The 14246-nt window shown below is 39.6% G+C and overlaps 1 protein-coding gene across 1 annotated transcript in view; it reads right to left on the minus strand.

Annotated features, from left to right (window-relative positions):
• Nucleotides 1–9068, minus strand: part of LOC149290669 (trinucleotide repeat-containing gene 18 protein-like) — a 68702-nt gene extending 59634 nt beyond the window's left edge. The window contains exon 1 of the mRNA XM_089488455.1: nt 8891–9068. Within this exon, the coding sequence (XP_089344581.1) occupies nt 8891–9068 (178 nt within the window). The remainder of the gene's footprint in view (nt 1–8890) is intronic.
• Between the last annotated feature and the right edge of the window lie 5178 nt (nt 9069–14246).

The raw sequence follows: 14246 nt of genomic DNA on the forward strand, positions 1-14246 counted from the left end.
ATTTTTATGGGAAGGAGCGCTAGTGATGCCAATTTCGGATTCCTGCAAGGTAGCAAGCATCAGGCTTTTTTTGCCGGCCAGGCTAAAGGGAGATATCCCAAATTTAGTAATGTAGTTTAGCATTGACAAAAACGTGCTTTTTGTTCCAATAGACCTAGATGCTGCCATTTTGTTACTTTCCTTGCTCTAACATCACACCGAGCTGACTATTACAATTAGGCCTGCAACAACTAATCGATAAAATCGATAATAATCGATAATGAAAATTGTTGCCAACGAATTTCATTGATTAGTTGAATCGATTTTTATCGATTATAAAATGAGGGTTTTTTCAGAGCAAACGCTCTGAAAAATACCCCTCATTATATAAACCGTTTCAGTGACTCACAGCAGCAGCTCCTACTTACCAGTCCCTCCCTGTAATCACTGTGGCAACTGGCCCCGCCCCCTTCCTTCTCCCAGAAGGCCAGAACCACATGGCTGTGACACTCATCTAACTGTAAGTATAAAATTAATATTTGGGCTGCTGAAAGTTAGGGGAGGTGGGGGTTAATTTAGGGGCAGTTATGGTTAATGGGGTGTTTAGGGGAAGTTATGGTTAATGGGGTGTTTAGGGGCAGCTATGGTTAATGGGGTGTTTAGGGTTAATATAGGAGCAGCTGTGGTTAATGGGGTGTTTGGGGTTAATTTGAGGCAGTTGTGGTTAATGGGGTGTTTAGGGTTAATTTAGGGGCTGTTGTGGTTGATGGGGGTCTTTAGGGTTAATTTAGGGGATGCTGTGGTTAATGGGGTGTTTAGGGTTAATTTAGGGTAGTTGTGTTTGATGGGGTATTTAGAGTTAATTTAGGGGTAGTTATGGTTAATGGGGTGTTTAGTGTTAATTTAATGATGAGGACTGAGGGTTAATTTTATAAAGTTAACTTAAGGCGCAGTTAGAGGTAAAGGGGGGCAGACTAAGGGGAATCTAAATCCTGGGGGCAGTGAAGATTAACCCAGTACTTATTTATAAAAGTATGGTGTCAGTGTGATGCGAACAGGTCTGAGGGGACTATGAGATATCTGGGGGGGTATAAGGCATATACGGTATATAAGGCATATGTGGGGAGGGCAGCGTGGCATGTCTGGGAGGCAGTGTGGCATGTCTGGGGAGGATGGAGTGGTGTATCAGGGGGTATAAGGCGTATCAGGCACAGTGGCATATGTGGGGGTAGAGTGGAGTGGAATATGTGAGAGGCAGCGTGGCACATGTGGGAGGCAGCGTGGAGTGGCACATGTGGGAGGCAGCGTGGAGTGGCACATGTGGGAGGCAGCGTGGCAAGCCTGGGCTCAAATGTGCATGTGGGAGGCAGCGTGGAGTGGAATATGTGGGAGGCAGCGTGGCAAGCCTTGGCTCAAATGTGCATGTGGGAGGCAGCGTGGAGTGGAATATGTGGGAGGCAGCGTGGAGTGGAATATGTGGGAGGCAGCGTGGAGCGGAATATGTGGGAGGCAGCGTGGAGCGGTATATGTGGGAGGCAGCGTGGAGCGGCATGTCTGGGAGGCAGCGTGGCATGTCTGGGAGGCAGCGTGGCATGTCTGGGAGGCAGCGTGGCATGTCTGGGAGGCAGCGTGGCATGTCTGGGAGGCAGCGTGGCATGTCTGGGAGGCAGCGTGGCATGTCTGGGAGGCAGCGTGGCATGTCTGGGAGGCAGCGTGGCATGTCTGGGAGGCAGCGTGGCATGTCTGGGAGGCAGCGTGGCATGTCTGGGAGGCAGCGTGGCATGTCTGGGAGGCAGCGTGGCAAGCCTGTGCTCAAATGTGCATAAATTGGGGGGGCTGGTTGGGAAATAAAGACAAGAAATGCATTTTATCAGTTTTTTTTTTTTTATTCTGCGTTTGTATTTAACATCATTTGTTTATTAAATTATTTTAAATAAATGAAAAATGTACATTCATTTTTTTATCCGATTAATCGAAAAAATAATCGGCCAACTAATCGATTATGAAAATAATCGTTAGTTGCAGCCCTAATTACAATGCTAAGTCAGCTCCTCCATAGACTTTCATTGTGGCTGGGTGAGCGAGACTAAGCCACAGTCTTGTTTACCACAGACAGGATAAGGGGTCAGGGTGTTTATGTAGAACTGTTCAAGAATAGTGAGGTTTAAATTATTTATTTTTGTAATTATTGCTTGTATCATATTAAAATAAAGCCAATTGGTGGGAGTTCCTTTAAGATCGCAAAACCCCTTTCCAAGGTCTGTTACTATGGGGATGTTGGGGATGTGCCCCAACCTGCATTTTGTTCAACCCTTTCACATTTACATTCACTAGGCAAGTCATCCCCACCCAAAGAACTGACAATGATGTGCTACAATACAATTGTTCATAAGTGTCTGGTTTCATACAGTGTAAGGCTTTGGCTCTAAAACGCGCTCACTGAAGCGCCAAACAAGTCAGGACACCTACAAAACATTCCTGCTTACGCATAAATAAGGAAGACTCCAACTAGATTTATGCCTGTTTTTTGTTTGTTTTTTTTAATAAGAAAGCCTACTTAGTTTGCCTCTTAGAGAGTTATATAGACTGATGGTGTACTAGAGTATCTCAGCAAATGTTTATAGTTGGGGGGCATCTATGACATCATTGTCCCAACAAACTATCATAATAGGTCAGCTAGCACTATGCTGGTGTTCTTATTTAGTGTCATTGGTTGCCAAAGTAGCAAGCAGTCAAGCAGTCACAGACCGAACAGTGGGCTTCTCTCCTCTTCAGTTGAGGCTTCTTGTTTGCTTAACAGTAAACGTTAGATGTCCATCTTTAACAGCAGTTGTGTGTATTCTGTTAAACATGCAAGACTTACACCATGGGAGATAAGATGTTGATCATTTTTCCATCACAGCATTTTCCATGTATAGGATACATAGCTGGCACTCAGAGGTTTTAAGGAGATAATATAAATTAATATGATCTACAAATGTGTAAGAATAGCACTTACAAAGCTAAGGAAAATAGGCCAGTCTGAGTAATGGTAATGTCTAACTCTTGACAACTTTATGACAATGATTAATGACACTAACTGAAAGTGCTCCAGATTGCACATGTAGTAAGCTGCTCTACCTGGGCTCCAACTAAACACCTTGCAGAATGAGCCGGCCTTGGTGCTCTCATGTATTAGTATGTTCTAAGGCTTGCTTAGTTTAACGTTGCCCATGTGTGAATTGTTAGTTCTTTCCATGTGTCGAACAATATATTCGCATGTGTCCTGTTATAGCCATTGATACACAGCTGCTCTTAGTAGGTCACAGCACACGAGTAAATTACATACATATAAAGCAGAATCCTTACAGACATAAATCTGAGCGCCATGCATGCACACATTTACTACAAATATATATATATATATATATATATATATATATATATATATATATATATATATATATATATATATATCACACACACACACACACAATAACAGAAACCAGGGAAAAATTTAACATTTTCTCTGGACAAGTTATTCATAGACGCATAGTTTACATCAAATGTGAATCATACCACATGATACAACGGTGTGGAAAAAAAGTCTGCCACACCACAGAGAAAAAAACAAAAACAAAAACACCACATTTTCTTAAAGCCCCCATATTAAACTAAACAAGCTATGAATAGTTTAAATACAATTAAAGGGACATTCCAGCCATCATATGCAGTTTAAAGTAATGTGGGGATTCTGCAGAATTTGCCCACACCAGTTGCCGAGCACAAGATGTGTTCAGCTGTTGGGTCTAACATGCCCAAAAGGCATTGATTCCAATTGATTAGCCTGAAGCAGCCAATCAGAGGAGACTGCTGAGAAGGTGGGGAGCTGCAGCTTCTTCTTAAGGTAATGGCATTTTTTTTCATTTTAAAGAATGAATATTATAATACTCACTATATAGTTTAAAAGGGACAGTGTAACTAAAGAAGAATTAATCTTGCTGTGCTGAAAGCTGTGATCCAACAGTTCTCACGGTGTCATCAAATATAGGGCTTCGGGAAATGTTATGTGATATTACTGATATTTGCAGGGAGATTTTATATATATATTTATTACACACACACACACACACACACACAGATAATGTGTTTCCGAAACATTATGAACAATAAATGCACTTTTCTGTTATCTTTTTGACATTTGGACAAGTCACATGGTTACTTAACATAGGTTCCCCATGGAAAACAGATTGGAACAGAGATTCATAACCTTGAACCTCAAAGCCTAACAGTTGGGGGGTTTCAGGATTTAGCACGGATGGGCTTGCGGAAAAGGTTAAGAGCTGGAATGTGCTACCTGTACTCATGAGAGCTCATACTGAAGACCTGCATGTGAAACCAGCAGTATTTACATGGACACAGGAACCACCCTCTGCCATTAAGCATGTACAGGTAATATTACAGCACTGCCATGAAGCACAGAAGCTGTCATGCATGCTTTACATTATTATTCAATAACATGATGCAGTCACAATATAAAGCAAAATGTGGGGATGTCACAATTGTTGCTAGAAAAACATTGTCTAAAACAATTTTCCAAGATGCAATGTGTGTTCATAGCATTATTTTTACAGGGCTACACAAATATCACAAAGAGTTAGCACGCTTACCAAAGAAAATTACAGGCATCACATTTTTAGCCACTGATAAGTAAAGGCCCGGCCTGTAAGTCTAGTTTCCCACTGGTCAGTATGAGTCACAATACAAACGAACGCTTTATAAAATGGGTACATTACAGTCAGCAACATTGCAAATAGCACTTTATTAATACAAGAAAATACTCTATACGGCTCTCTTTAGATTCCTCCCCCACTTTCCAAGCACAGATCGCCCGTTTCACTAACAAAGCTTTTTCTTGCCCTATTCCATTTTTCACAAGTGTGATGGGTTCACACCATTCCTCCCATGTAATGTCTTAAAAAGAGGTTATTCTCCACCCTAAGTGATAAGTTACCAAATTTCAATTTTATACATGTGGATAGGTCTCACATTCAATAGATGAAATCGTGAGCACAATTATAAGGACTGAGAATTCAAAATAGTAATTATTTATTTAAAAATAATAAAAATTACAGAAATACAAAATTAAAACAGAGTATAACAGAATGCCTATTAAAGCTTATATGCATAAAAATAAACATACCAGTCAGTCTCGATATGAAGTCTAGCTTCCGTCTCTCGGTCTGCTCCAGATTATAAACAAAGATCTACATATATATATATATAAGGTTTTGTAACTAGACCTGCGTATAGCTACCTCAAAAAGAGTACCAACGGTCAGAAAAAATAAAAATAAAAAAGACTCAGGAGAGGAAAATCACCAAGGCCAAGCTGTTGATCATTTTTACAGAATAGCAAAAATATTCTAATCTTAAAACATAAAAAATCATATGTAACAGAAGCTACTAGTACTGCGTAGTTAAATCCTTAACCTTAACTTCTACTGAGACCTGTAACAGTCATTAACCTTAACATCTACTGAGGCCTCTAACACAAGGAAACGTGACTCTTAACTACAAGCTTAAAACAGGGGCAAACCATCTAAAGAAGAGATCTATGAGATCACAAACGTTTTTGTACCATCTTCTTGTATGCTTGCTCAATTAAATAAAATTAATTACATCGAAAAAAACAAGTTATCACCTTTGACTAAAGACTCCATGTAGTCTTTGCTGCTATATTCTGATCTTCCTAGTCCCTCCTCTTGCGGTTACTACGTCCCTTTCTCTTCTTCCTCCAATGGAGGGATGTTTGGAAAGTAGAATTAAAATGCAAGTTGAATCATACTACATCTCACTAGAGATCTCTCTCTTAGAACAGGTTGCTATAGTGCTTCTTAATGTCATGGAAAGGACATCCACAAACGCCATGTGCATATCAACAGCACTGAGTCTACAGACTTAGCATCGTCAGGGGCATAAAAGGAATTGCTGCTGTAATATGTGAAAAGGATAGTGTAACCAGACATTTTGTATTTAGGTTGTAAGAGAACAGTTAAATTTAAAGAAGCTACGAGTCTGCATGCATGTGCGGTACACTGGCAACTCGCTAATTAAATATACATTAATGAAGCCGTAATCTTGAAAACGTATACAACCTCTCGTAAATCAATAACCACAATAATATTTGTTTTATAAGCATAACTTTTGCAGTGGGGATCGCTGTTGCAATTTGGTAGGAAAACAAGGTTTATGGTCCCGGTATCTTGCCAAGGTTATTATTACACAACATAGCAAAACAGGATAATTGGGGAGCACACAGTTCTTTTTCTGGTAAGGGAGAAAACAACCCCTTCTCCACCCTCCTTCCTTTAGTCCCCCTTCCTATTTGCCCCACAAGCCACTTTCCATGAACATTCGCCAGAGCTGGGGGGTTTTCTCATTTTTCACTTCCATAAGCTTCTTTCATCAAATATTTTTTCCAATGAATTCTTCAGCAAAATCTACAGTGGTTTTCTCTCAATGTTCGTGTGAGAAGTGTGCACTAAAACAGTCTGATTATGTGGTCACTTGTTCAATGTGACTGCTTAAGTCCTTTAGAGAAAGGACAAGCTAATATATATTATACATTATATATAATTATACACACATTTATATAAGCTATAAATATACAACCTATAAGCATCAGATCTGGTACATACTTCTCCCCTATGTGGCCCTGGTTTGCATTAACCCTTGCACATCCAGTCAGCATGATATAAAGTTTATTTGTTTAAATGTCTCGTGTTTTTAAAAGCATATTAACGTTAGTTTATACCTAACTCTAGCCATCGCCCCCACAATGTAAGCAGAATGAACACAATGCTGTGTCTTCTGGATTGCTACACCGTTTACTGCCCTAAGTCTATAGTTCTTCTAGCCAGTGATAAGCGTGGTGTTGGTTGGTTCAAGACTAACAGCCACCAGATCCTTAACATATGAAATCGGTATATAAAATTGTGACCTAAGGGGAAAAATTTTAATCTGATTCAGTTATATTAATATTTTTGTAGAATTAATCATTTTCTGTTTTGCAAAATAGGTAACCCAAAATCAACATTTTGCATCAGTGATACATAAAATATAAGAATGAAATCATAACAGGGTCTATTCACTAAAAGGAGAGTTGTGTTTCTCATAACTTCACTACAAAAAGTCAACACTAACAGGGTTCTTCAGCATGAAGGGCTGAGAAGGCCCTGTGTAATGTATTCTTCAATTAGTCCGAAGACTTAAGAGATGTCACCGATTTAACTGTGCATTATATTCTGGCAGATGCTCATTTAGGATGGACCTTCATGTTTAGCAAAGTCAACAAATTAAAATAACTTCTAGTAAATAGACCATAATGTATTTGATTAAAACAAACAAAAAAAAAAAGTTTTAGCCTTGTAATGAGATTTAATTGTTTGAATGGGTTTGCATCCAGTAGAATTTAGTGCATAAAACAAGTGATAAAAGACACATAATTCTATAAATAAAATTGTATGTAGTGCATGTATACACCTTGGAAATACCAGCAGTTAAATTGACCTAGGGCGATCTGGGCCCTTGGGATTTCCTTAGGACAGCTGTAGCAAATGCCAACATTTTAGAAATGTATGTACATTACACTCGGGCTAAGAGCATATGCAAGCTGGGCAGAAGTGACATTTCCCAAGCCAATTCAGTTGCCACAAAACCTCAAAATATAAAAAGTGAGGTCATCCATATAGCACAGACAAACCATGAATGTCACAGACTCTGCCAACCACACAGAGACCTCTTAAATTGGTTGGCAGCTGCTAACAAGTCTTTCTGTGGAAAGATAAGCTGCCCATGTTGGTTTCATACACATAATTCTAGAACGCCATAAGGGAAAAAAATATTTTCATATGTATCCAACCAAGAAGTGGCTATGCTCTACCATTTGCTTATGCAACGCAGCAGCACAATACAAATGATACATGCGAAATTTAATATAATTGTTACATTCATGCTAATAGTGAAGCAGTCCTCTGCTCAGAGTAATCCAACATGTCTCCTATCATACAGCAGTTATTATAAACCCGTATACGAATATACAAGATCAGGTTATTAGGTTCCTGCAGCAAGACGCTAAAAATATGCGTCCAGAATTTAAACGGGTGCCCCATTAGGGGCTGAAATTCTGATTTTCTACTAGTTCAGTGCCTTCTGTTATATTTTCAACATTAATATTCTATAATAATATATTCTATATTCTATTAAAAAAAAAAAAAAAAAAAAGGTGACAGCATTGAAATTTGCTAAATGTAGTTGTGATGTACATTTAAGGAGAGCTATTTTCATAAACTATCAATATTTAACAGATTAACAAATGCTTTAGTTTTATTTTATGAATGCGTTTGATATTTTATAAAGTCTAAACTAAGAATGTTTAATCAATATACAAGGTCACAGTACAATTTGTGTACTTGCAAAAAATATACCAAAAATAAAAAAATATGGCACAAAATTGGAAGCAGAGATTTGATTCCTTCCTATGCAAAAATATACATTCCACCACATTTTAGTGGTTTAGAGCAGGATTTCTAAAAAGCTGGAAAAATAAATTGGTGATCTTGTGGCTATGAAACAATTTCCCATACATGGACCGAAGAAATAAAATTCAAACAAATTTAGCTCTCCTGGAAATTATTCCTGTTTCGGGCCCTAGATTTTAGATCACTGCAAAAGAATTGTATGATTATTAAACTGAATTGTTTTAGGTACTCAATTTTTCTTTATAATCTTCACTGCAGCCTAGTATAAAGCACCCCGTAAGAGACACAAGTATACCAGGATATAAATCTAGGTTAAAACATAGTAGAGAAAAATATATTTTCACGCATTTAAATGACATGTGAAATTATATGATTTTATGTATGTCTTACCTGGATGGGAGTGCAAGTTAAGAGCTGTTGGAAGGTACTTTGCAGAAGAAAGCTGGGTTAAGTGTCCAGCGGATGGTGTAAGACGCCCCGCAGAACCACTGGCAGCATTCCTGCCCCCCTCCAGTGGCAATCCTGACAACACCGGGGGAGGCATATGCACAAAATCCCGGCCATCCATCCTCAAAGTTATACCTTAAACCGCACCATGTTCCAAAGCCCGTCTGGGAGCCTAGATCATAGATATAAAAAGAGTGTGAACGGTGCTGCTTCATTACATGGTCCACGTATGAAATAGTCAAAAACCTGAAATTTGCATAATATTGCATACGGCACCCTCTCCAAACTCAGAACCTTGGTTTAACTCTTAACGACTGGAGTTACTGGACTTAAGTGTTTCCGCACAGCGAACACAGACGTGAACAGTCAATTAGTATTTGTGATGGTAAAGGGGTGATGTGGGCATATTCCAAAGCTATAGACCAGAGGATAAGATGGTGGATAGAGAACCCGAGGATGTCGATGGTGCATGAACGCATACGCACATAAACACATTCATTATGTTAGCGTGTGTGTGTGTGTTTATCATTTAGGCGATCAGACGGACACACTAATTAAGTCATACAAAAAGGGTGCAAACAGTCTAGTTTCTCCTTCTTTCATAAATACACATTTGCAAAAGTATTTTTTAGCACTGGGCAAAGCAATGACAGCGAGATAGGAATATGTGGCACATACATGTAACATGTATTTTACATACAAAATACATTTGAAGAGACTGGTATATGGAAAGGGTCACACCCCCTTCTCCTTGCTACATTTCCAAGCACTGTTTATAGGAGCAGGACTGCTTATTAATATCGGTGTTTCTTCCATAGACAGAGATGGCTTGTTATGGGCAAACCTGCGTGTCTCTGCAGTATACACACACACATATATATTTATATTACACACATATGTATATATACATTCACACATACATGAGAAATGACAGATATTCTCTCTTTATGTTAATGTTTCATAAATAGACTTTATTTAACCCAAGAATAAAAGTTTTATTTATCGAACAACGCTGGTGTATCGCGCATAATCCGAACAAAAACCTTAATAAGAGTGACGTGAAATGGAGCTGGAAAGCATACTAAAGTTTCCCGTATAATGCAGCTACTGTGACGTATTTAGTATAAACGGTATAGATTTGCGGATCCCCTTGGCATATGTCATATTCCGCACACCGTATTCTCCGAAGTTGCGTTCGTATTAGTTGCTTTGTTTATTATGATTATTTCCTTTAGCGTTAGAAACATTCTGAGCAGGCATTGTGGAAGGCATGTAGAAAGTGGCGACTTGATTGAAGAGCAAGGAGGTAGGGGAAAGAACCCTGACATGGAGCTAAAATGGCTGAATTCCTGTTTTTAATTAAAACCCCAGAACATGTCTCTTGTTCTTGGCAAACTGCTCATCATTCCATATATCCCGCGTACGTTCACAGACGAGGGGTAAGTCAGCTTGAGCAGCTTTAACTAGAAAATTGAACCCTATAGATCCATCCAACATTTTAGTAAATGTTCGAGGGGTATTTTTACCTTGTTGTTGGTCCAAGCAGCTCCTTCTCTCTATTCTACTCCGGTAGCTCCAGAGCCCAAACTCCCTTTGCCCGTACGATCCGAATGGTTTTCCAGTCTTTGTGATCCGCAATGATTCACATACCATGCCCCTGTAAATCCAATCACTTTCCTTGGAACGGTCTCCAAGACAGAGCTCGAAGAATGCCCATCGCACAAAACCCTTCACGGTCCCCCATCCAAGCACTGAACTAACTATCTAGCAATGAAACAAGCATTGTGTCGCTAGTCCCACCTTGTTTCAGGCTGTCCAACCAGCGTCACATAGTAAACATCTTATTGGCCCAACTACTTGCCAATCAACCACATGTAAACACTTTGGCCCACAGCCATTCCTATAAAGCCAGTTATGGACTAAAAACTGTGCCTGTTTCAAGGCTCCCCGGGGAAGGCTGAATAATCAAAGAGAGTGGTGAGAATTTTTTCACGCCGTTTCAAGGCCACCCAAGGTCTGAGTTCTCCAGATATTAGATAAATAGCAGCCCCCCATCCCCCTACGTTATTTTAAACGCCGTCGGGCCTCAAATAGACGCTTGTTACTGGTACGACAGGGCTCTCGACGAACTGGACCTTTAGCAGCGGTTTATTTCACCGTTACCGAATGAAGGCGTATGCTCATATCTGAAATATGTAATGACATACCGGTTTTGATTTTCATCTTTTTTAGGATTAGTTTGTAACGTGCTATATCTCGGTAAACGAAAATTAGACCTTACGCGCCAGGCGCAGAATTCTAATTCCTTTTCTAGCACCGCAGGGGGCGTTATCTTTTGATCATCACCGTAAATATGAAGAGGTCTGTGCGAAGTTTCTACCCCATATTGCACCTACACGGTCGGAACCGTCTTAAAAACGCGTCAAATTATTCTTCTAAAACGTAGTACGGTATATTTTTTTCTGTATACGCGTAGAGTAACCTTTACTTAAAATAAACAGGAGTTTGAGCTAGCGACTGTTTCAAGCCACCCTCAACCAAACCCAAGTGGGCAGTTTCAAGGCGCCCATCAAGTAGCTCAGAGATCAGCAGCTTGGAAAACAAGAATGGGACACGAAAAGGAGGGACGACGGTAGAGCTGGGAGGGAACCAGCCATCTAGAAAACAAGCCCTCCAGCATACCTTCTGGTGTAAAATTATAAGCCAAAACAAGTAGTAGTAAGGTTTTTAAACTAGGGCTAGGTTGGGTGGGTGATATCATAAAACAATACCTCGAAGCTAGGTTGTCGGTGTATGTAAATTTATGAAGACTGCTCACCCGAAGGATAGCGCTTTGTCTCGTATTTTGGGAGCTGTATCCTCTGACCTACATTCACAGATCTCTACTAGTTTTTTTTCCCCTTCCAATTTGAGCACTGCATAGTTAACAGACTCCCAGTGACAGCCAATCATGAATAGCAGGGGGCGGGGCTGCTTATTGCTAGAAAACTGGCCCTAGAAGTCATCAGATCAAAGAAAACACCCAAACTGGTGAAAACTACAACACTTAACAACACAACGAATTCAAGAAAACGGCTAATGCTCCCATATGCCGTCCCTAGGTGCTGGGGCAGGTCCTTATGTGTGCAATCTGGGTGCTGATGCAAGTCCTAGGTGCGGAATATGTATATTTATATACAACGCTGTACAATTGTTTAATGGGAGTGGGGGTAAAAATGATGTAAGAATGCTTTCAAAAATAGACATGTTAATTTTTTTTTTAGAATTTAGAACAGAAGAAAAATTTGTCAACTCAATATTTGGTGTTGCCACCCTTTGCCTTCAAAGCAGCCTCAATTCTTCTAGGTACACATGAACACAGTTTAGGGAGCTGGGCAGGTAGGTTGTTCCAAGCATCTTGGAGAACTAACCATAAATCCTCTGTGGATTTAGGCACCCTCACTTGCTTCTTTACATTTGGGGGGCCCGGGGGGGGGGGAGTTTTCATCTGAGCCTCCTCACTGTTAGGACTAGGACTTAGATGATCCCATCTCTAGGGTTCTGCGGTGAGTGCTCAGGTTATGACAGACATGACACGTATATTAAATCTACATAGTACATAAGGTTGAAAAAAGACCTAAGTCCATCAAGTTCAACCCTTCTACCTAACCTTCCTACTCTTGATCCAAAAGAAGGCAAAAAAACTCTAATTAAGCTACTTCGAATTCTGCCATCAAGGGGAAAAAAATCCTTCTTGACTCCAAAAGGCAATCGGATTTCTCCTTGGATCAAGAAGCTCTAAAATATTGATTTTATTTATAGCCCTGTATCTCATGCCTTTCTAAAAGACCCCTTTTGAAGGCATCTACTGTATTTGATAACACCACCCCCCTAGGCAGTGATTTCCATACCTTTATTGCCCTTACTGTAAAGAATCCCTTCCTTTGTCGTCTATGAAATCTCCGCTCTTCCGGTGACCTCTTGTTCTTTGTACATTTCTGCTAATGAACAGGTCACTGAAGAGCTCTTTATATTGGTCCTGCATATATTTATTTAATGTTATCATATCCCCCTCTAAGATGCAATTTTTCCAGTGTATATCCTTTCAACTTTTTTAGTCTCTCTTCATAACTAGTATCTCCCAATCCCCTTATTCATTTTGTAGCCCTCCTTTTCACTTTTTCTAGTTCCATAATGTCCCTTTTAAGGACTGGTGCCCAGAATTGTACAGCATGTTCAAGGTGAGGTCTTACCATTGACCTGTAAAGAGGTCCTCCTCCCGTGAATCAATACCTCATTGTATGCATGCCAAAACCTTATTGGCCCTTGCAACTGCTTGCTGGCATTGTGTACTGTTGTCAAGTCTATTGTCTACCATTATTCCTAAATCTTTCTCATTGGTAGTTTTCCCCAAGGATATTCCATTCATAGTATAGGTTGCATTTTTATTATTTTTACCATAAGGCATAACTTTGCATTTATCTATGTTGAACCTCATCTGCCACTTGCACACCCACAGTCCCTAACTCTGTCTAAATCTAAAAATAATCTCTGTGATCTGTTTTGAAGCATATAACTCTCCAGGGGTTAGAGTATGTTAATTTATATAAAAAATTTACAATTTCACAGTACTGTTCAATATTTGTGTAGTTTTATTATAGTCTGTATTGTTTTATTTTTTTCCCGTTTTAAACCTCGGTTCTTTAGTCAACTACTTCTATGAAACCATACATTACATAATGATACTGTCTTATTTGGTATTAGGGGCATTCTCTGTAGCTGCGTATTAATCATGTTTTTAGATTCCCTTGGCAGCATCTACTGAAAGCAGGAAGCATACTAGAGTATCCTGGATGCACATGCCCAGTAGCATTCACGTTCTAGCCAAATAAATTTAATTTGAGCGTACCTGTGGATGCACATGGGGTTTTTATTAGACCTCCTGGAACGCTTGCTGAACCAGAGCTAGAGCTGACAGTGAGTGTATTACATGACAGTAAATGGTTTGGGTTTTTTGGTGGGGGAGGCAAGTTTATATGTCGGAATCTGCAGAATACCTCCATGCCTTTGCAAGGGGAATACCTGTGGTAGTTTGTGCCTTGTTTGTAGGGTACTCTGACAGCAGGGCAAGACACAGAGAGTTAAAAAAAAAAAAAATCCCTTTTATTTCATGCTGTAGCCAAATAGTCTCTTAACAGCAGAGACTCACAGCTTGTTAATAAACAGCAAATTAAAGAAAAACAATTCTCTTCACACATAGGAGAGTATACAACTCGCTTCCAACAACTGCAGCATTTTTAAAACAAAAATTGCCATGATC

The sequence above is a fragment of the Sceloporus occidentalis genome, unplaced genomic scaffold, assembly GCF_023333645.1.
Source record: "Sceloporus occidentalis isolate IW3139 unplaced genomic scaffold, rSceOcc1.0.p SCAF_38, whole genome shotgun sequence".
Lineage (NCBI taxonomy): Eukaryota > Metazoa > Chordata > Lepidosauria > Squamata > Phrynosomatidae > Sceloporus > Sceloporus occidentalis.